This window comes from Branchiostoma belcheri, unplaced genomic scaffold (assembly GCF_001625305.1).
Source record: "Branchiostoma belcheri isolate BF01 breed outbred unplaced genomic scaffold, Haploidv18h27 scaffold1, whole genome shotgun sequence".
In the NCBI taxonomy this organism is placed as follows: Eukaryota; Metazoa; Chordata; class Leptocardii; order Amphioxiformes; family Branchiostomatidae; genus Branchiostoma; species Branchiostoma belcheri.
In genome coordinates, this window is record NW_017802379.1 from 10,694,224 (window position 1) to 10,701,226 (window position 7,003).

The 7,003-nt window shown below is 37.8% G+C and overlaps 1 protein-coding gene across 1 annotated transcript; it reads right to left on the reverse strand.

Moving 5' to 3' along the window:
• Nucleotides 1-1,883: 1,883 nt before the first annotated feature.
• Nucleotides 1,884-6,558, reverse strand: LOC109473886. Its single transcript, XM_019774062.1, has 3 exons — nucleotides 5,883-6,558; nucleotides 2,459-2,728; nucleotides 1,884-2,197 (listed from the first exon to the last, which is right to left on the reverse strand). The coding sequence occupies exons 1-3, from the start codon at nucleotides 6,556-6,558 to the stop codon at nucleotides 1,884-1,886; spliced, it is 1,260 nt and encodes a 419-aa protein (XP_019629621.1).
• Between the last annotated feature and the right edge of the window lie 445 nt (nucleotides 6,559-7,003).

A 7,003-nucleotide genomic window follows, 5' to 3' on the forward strand; every position in this document is an offset into this window, starting at 1 on the left:
AAAACTTCATTCTCAATTTGTTGTCAGATTTGACACATAGTTCAATTAATGTTTAGCATAAACTGCCCCAACACCTCAAAACACAGTGAAAAACAAGCTGTTTAACGTCACCAGGATCATTCCGATGTCTTCCTGTCCTATGCAAATGGGGGTTTAGACCCCTGTTTTTGCATTCTGGGGATTGGAAACTCGTGAATACAGGTCGCAGTGGTCTAACATTAGTTGGCCTACAGAATGACGAATCCCCTTTAAGTATATAGAATTCTCAGTCCAGCTAGAAGTGTTTGTACACACATCTCACAAACTACTAGATGACCTTCTCTTTTTTACTACTCTGACTCTCTGCTGTATGATTCGATTTGATTTTGTTTAGGTCTTGGCTACCTTCTATTACGTAATACTAAATAAGGAGGTCTTTTCAGGCTGGAAAATTAAAACAAAGTTTTTAATTACGTCAACCTGGATCCACAGCTTTCACTTACTTAATGAATAGACAGAATTCCCACTTTGTGGTTAGTTTTAAGTTTTATATGTGTGGAAAAATGTCAAATGCGCGAACTCTACCTGTAATTTTGACATTCAACCTATTGCCGGTCTGTTTGTATTTAAAACATCACAATTAAAAAGTAAATGTGGAGGTCTGAGTTCAGAACCATGACAATTTCATAAATACTGCTGTCTACTGGTAGAAATTCTAATTTGTTGCAAGTAATGATATTAGTGCAAAACGTCTCAAAGGTGTGACTGGTAGGAATTTTGTAATTATTTCATTTACAACCAAAACAGTAAGCTTTGCCTAAATCCAAATCAAAAGTTTTGTATTGCCCAAAAGTCTACTGGTAGGATTGTTGATTTTACAGAGAATCTCGACTTTTTTAAAGTGCTTGTAATTAATATATATATATATATATATATATATATATATATATATATATATATATATATATATATGTGTGTGTGTGTGTGTGTGTGTGTGTGTGTGTATGTGTGTGTGCAATCATCAGCCGCCTAGTAATTTGTACAATTTGCTAACAATTAAAAAGGCAAATTTGTAGAAGTAAGTCTAGATTATGACTCGTATTTCCAAAAGACGTGACCTACTGAATATAAATTCTAATTTGAATCTAATATTTTTCGACAAATCTTAAAGGCAATGAACACTTCTAAGTGCTTTTAACTTTTTTGTTAATCCAATCACAATTTTGTCATCACCCATAAAGAAATTATTACTAGGTTTAAATCCACAGAATGCTGCTAAAATCTGAAAGGTAACTTATACATAGTCTTTGATTTTTCGACAACAGATCTAGATCTCAACGACAATGTCGACAACAGTTTGATTAATTATGTGTAATTTACATAATCAATTAGAAAATGCTATACATCTAGGCACTGGTAAATGCTGGGAATTTCATACTCGTGGCATTAGAAAGTACACATCAGGATATCATTTACATAGTTGATGAGAAAATATGTGTCCATAATGTAAAATAGGAACAACATCTTACTAACAAGGAGCTCTACGCTGGTCTCCCAAAATTGACGACAAAAATACGAGCTAGGCGACTACGATTTGCCGGCCGCTCACTGAGGAACTGCAGGGAAATAGCGTCGAACCTTGTCCTGTGGTCCCCAGCACATGGGAGAAGGAGGTTCGGAAGACCACCCGTCACCTACCCAGATATGCTGCGAAGGGACGTTGGCCTTCCGGGTTGATAATGAAGACACGGGGGAAGGCGTTGCAGGATCGGAGCTTCTAGGCAGCCATTGTGGTTCGGGTAGCAGAGGAGGACTGGCACCCGACTTAAGTCAAGTAAGCCAATAAGAAAATGCTAGATTGACTAGAATGTTAAAATCTGAAGCAAGGAATCGAACCATGACCTTTAGTATTTTGGGAAGATAGTGACGTAGTGCTTCTGGTGGCTCACAATTAGCTCTCCCTCCCTGCCTATAGCAACAAACTGGGGGCTTCTGATATTAGCAACGGTGCCAATATATTCTCCTTCAGCTCTGAACATCTCCACTCGATTGTTGCCATTATCGGCCACAATAATGCGACCCAAACTGTCCACAGATATGGCCGTGGGAGAGTTGAGGTGGTTGTGACCAAAGGAGCAGATGTATGTCCCATTCTTGTCATACTTCAAAACCTTATTGTTTTTCACGTCAGTGATGAAGATATTACCTTCCTTGTCTACTATGACAGACGAAGGCCATTTAAGCCACTTTAGTTCTGTCTTCCTGAATGGTTGCACTGTGCATAGATCTCTCAGAAACCTTCCAGCTTTCACATCCTTACCTTGATGTGTTGTCATTATGATGTTGTCGGAAAGTGTATCCAAAGCAATCCTTTTGACGTGTCCTAACTTGCACCTAGACGTAGCCAGAACATCGCCTTCCCTACTGTAGCGACGTAGGTTCTTGATACTTACTTTCATCAAACCTCTAAGCCTGGTACCTGACAAAAGGATCCACAGCTTATCCTCACGGTCTATGGCAATAGCCTCTGGTTTCATATCTGTGGGAAAACTGCGGAGGAAAACGCCCTTCATGCTGAAGACCTGGATTCGTTTGTTCCAAAAGTCACAGACAAATATCTCGTTAGTCGACGACACGGCCAGTCCATTTACATAGCTGAACCTACCGTAGTTTCTCCCTTTCTTCCAGGCTTTTCCGTGCCCACCAAATGTGATGATTTTACCGATGTCACTCTGTTGAGTTATCAAACCTGTAGGAAAAACATACATAACTAAGGCTTGCAATAAAAACATTTTCACGAAGGTAAAAATTATGCAAAAAGAAGAAAAACATGAGTGGTGCAGATAAATATTGGTATACCTGATATTACAAATGGTGCAGTGCAGATATGCAGAAAAAAGGGATTTGTATAATGGATTTGTCGGATTAAAACAAAAAAAGAAAAACATTGTTTTGTACAGTGTCATGATACAATTCCTATACTCACCATTCTGTTGTAGCCTATGATAGTCAATGCTTATATGTAACAATATGATGGTATTGAATGAGTAATACTATACTTAGTACCATTAGTGCCTCCAAGGACAGTTTGGTTGGTACCATTATTGCTCCCAGGGGTAGTTGGGGTGGTGTCATCAAGTTCTGTCATCACTACTAAGGTAGTACTCCAGTTTGTGGGTCCTTGCATATGCATTGGGAGGACCTATAAGTGCATCATAGCAATAGTAGTAACGTTACATGAATGTTTACCTTCGACAAGAAGGCTATGTTTTCGACTTTGTCATGGTTTTCTGGGTCTGTATGTAGGTCAACACCATAACTCGAGAAGCTTCATGGCATTTGGTTATTGAGGGGCGGTTGTAGAAAAGAAGGTCAAGTTTGTTTGTTTGTTTGTTTGTTTGTTTATTTAGATCCCCATTAGTGCTTAAAAGCACTATTCTTCCTGGGGTCAATAAAATGAAACATAGATAACAAAACTTGTACATAATGATGATTACAAAATAATAAAGTAAGTTCAAAATCAATAGCAGAGGTCAGAGGTCGACCTAAAAGAAGCATAAAATAATCTGAACATAATCCAGCGTTGTACGTAAACAACAAAGGTGCCCACAAAATTAACAAAGGTATAAATAACATAAATAACTGAATAGAACATAATGTCTAACTCATCATAATTCCAAAGAAAAGATAAATATAACAAATTGATCAGCCATTTAAATAACTGAAAGGTAGCAGCAGAGACAAAATAACTTATACAAAATCAAATAAAACATTCTATACAATAATAGATCAGGCTTAGCTTATGCTTGTTACCACCATAGGCTCGAAAACATAAGTTCGGAAACGGTTGCCCTGGTGTTTTCTTCACGGTACTACAGCCTGCTGTATGTGTATGTGTGTTTGTATGTCGACAACATAAGAAGCTGTGAATGATATGATATGTACATGATATGTATGATATGTACATGATATTTAGTGGATGGGTAGGGGTCACAAGAATGAAGCTCAAGATAATGATAACCCTCTAGTGGGTACATGTTCTTACAGTAGTAAGCCTACCTTCAAACCTTGTGGCGAAATTCTTTGGTTGATGATTTTTGATTAGTAGAAAGCTTTTGAGGCTAAGAGTAAGTGGTGTACGTTTGGTCCTCTTAGTAGGTTGTTCTTGAACTTGATCTATCCATCCGTCCATCTATTCATCTATCCATAGGATAAATATAGATATATCTGTATACTATTAGATAGAGATATCAATAGATAAAATTAATTAATGAAAACTAATACCTTACCGTCGTGTTACTTCGGCCCTGGGCGTTGTGGCTCTCTCCTACATGTACAATCATTCCCGTTGTAATCAATGCAATCATAACTATGAAAATTCCAATAGCGATGACCCAGCAGTAACGATACATTGGAGAATTGTCTGTCAAAAAAATTAATATAGTATAGAAGTATAGAAAATAAATCAAACTACTGGATAAGGGTTCTAACAATGTCTAAAATCCCTTATGCATCTGCTATTATCTTTCTTGATTGAAAAACGTTCTGCTTAAAATATTTTGTATAATATATTACACAATCTTTTATCTCATTTCGTCAAATTACTGAATACCCGGTTGAAAAAAAATTGAGTAACTGAAGTTGAAATAATGCTAAACCCGGTCTGAAAATAGTCATACTCGAAATTAGTATGTAATTTGGTCTCAGTATTAAAAAAAACATCAAGTATTAAGCAAATGCCAAGTTCGTACTAAACTTTTGCTATAATTTCTGCCATTAACACAAGGAATCAGAGGCCTTAAATTGTAGAACTAAAACTTCCTGGAACAAGAAGCCTTTATTGATGTGACCTTGTAGAATAATATTTTCGAAGAATGAGAAGCCTTACATTGATGTGGCCTTGTAGAACTAGAATTTCCAGGAACCAAAAGCCTTAGATTGATATGGCCTTGTAGAACAAATTAAAATTTAATTTCCAGGCCCCAGAAGCCTTAGATTGATGTGGCCTTGTAGAACAAATTAAAATTTAATTTCAAGGCCCCAGAAGCCTTAGATTGATGTGGCCTTGTAGAACAAATTAAAATTTAATTTCAAGGCCCCAGAAGCCTTAGATTGATGTGTCCTTGTAAAACTAAAATGTCCGGGAACCAGAAGCCTTTAATTGATGTGACCTTGCAGAATAAAAATTTCAAAGAACTAGAAGCCTTAGATTTATGTAGTCTTACAAAAAATAAAATTTCCAGGAACAAGAAGCCTTTGATTGATGTGACCTTGTAGAATAAAAATTTCAAAGAACTAGAAGCCTTAGATTTATGTAGTCTTATAAAAATTCAGTAGATTGATGTGGCCTTGAAAAACTAACATTTACAGGAACGACTTAGATTGATGTGACCTTATAAAACTAAATTTACAGAAACCATAAGCCTTTGATTGATGTGGCCTTAGCTTGTAGAATAAAAATTTCAAAGAACTAGAAGCCTTAGATATTATATATATGTAGTCTTATAAAAATAAAATTTCCAGTCTCTACAAGAAGCCTTTGATTGATGTGACCTTGTAGAATAAAAATTTCAAAGAACTAGAAGCCTTAGATTTATGTGGTCTTATAAAAATAAAATTTCCAGGAACAAGAAGCCTTTGATTGATGTGACCTTGTAGAATAAAAATTTCAAAGAACTAGAAGCCTTAGATTTATGTAGTCTTATTCAGTAGATTCAGTAGATTGATGTGGCCTAGGCCTTGAAAAAGTAATATTTACAGGAAACATAAGCCTTAGATTATGTGGCCTTGTAAAACTAAAATTTACAGAAACCAGAAGCCTTAGATTGATGTAGTTTTGTACATTTTCCAGGAACCAGAATCCTTTGATTCTCGTATGTGGCCTTGTAAAACTATTGCCTTACCTCCTGCGCATGCCCACTGGTTGGGTTGGTATGGTCCGTACAGCTGATTTGGCTGCTGTGCTTTCAGGATAGGTTGGGGTTGAAGTTTCTTCAATTTCTTGCAATCCTTTGAGTCCGCTGCTGTGGAATCCTGTTGCTTGTGTTCATCATTGTTGCTATCTGCTGCTTGCTGTTGGCCAACATCTGCTTCATACATCGGATTTGTCAGAACTCTGTTGTGAGGATCCTGGGGTTCACGGGTATCAGGGGCGTTGTTTGCTTTGTCAAGTATTCCATTTACGTTTTCATACACATTGCCTTCGTTTTCAACATCACCGCTGTCAGGGTTGATAGTGCCACCTAAACTCGCCATGGTGTCTGAGTGCTTGATATTACTAGTAGGTTCTCCGACTGTGTCGCTGGCACCTACAATTGGCACAGGGACGTCTTCATTTGCCCCAGATGCACTGTTGTCTTCAGTGCTGTCCTTGAGCTTGTCAACAGGTCTGGCATTGTCATCAATGGCTTCTGATGAGGTGGCCGGAGTATCATTAATTTTGGTGTTATCATGACCAGTTAACGTATCAGGCTGACTTACACAGCTGTTTGTAGGTTCAGCATTGTCAGCGATGTTCATGGCCTCTGCTGCTGATATTTCTTCACCAATGGTTGAAACGTTCCCTGGTGAGGTTGACATTGATTTTGGGTCAGTGTTTTCAGTGTACAGGGTACTTAGTTCTTTGTTTTCTAGTTGACGTGTTGACCACTCTTGATCCTCTTCAGTCAGGTATATTGGGCTGTCAACATCACTACCTTTTGTAAATACAAAGTGCAAGTTTAAGGATGGGAATTTTTGAAATCAGACTTGAAATGTCGAGGGTGATAGGTGGCGCTTTTAGGGGCAGCCGCGGTGTTTACCTCTGTCCCTGAAGATTTTATCTGTTGCTGTTTAAATGAACTTTTATTGTGTTGCTGCTGACTTTATGTACGTCTTAAATGTTGCTGACCTTGCTGGGAACTATTTCGACTGGCTATAAGTGCGGGTGGCGTCTATCTGCGTGTCCTCTGTAGACAAGCTGTTCGGCTGCTCCGTGCCCATACTCCGCCATGGCTATATTCTACAGGTATTCGTCTGAATTTTT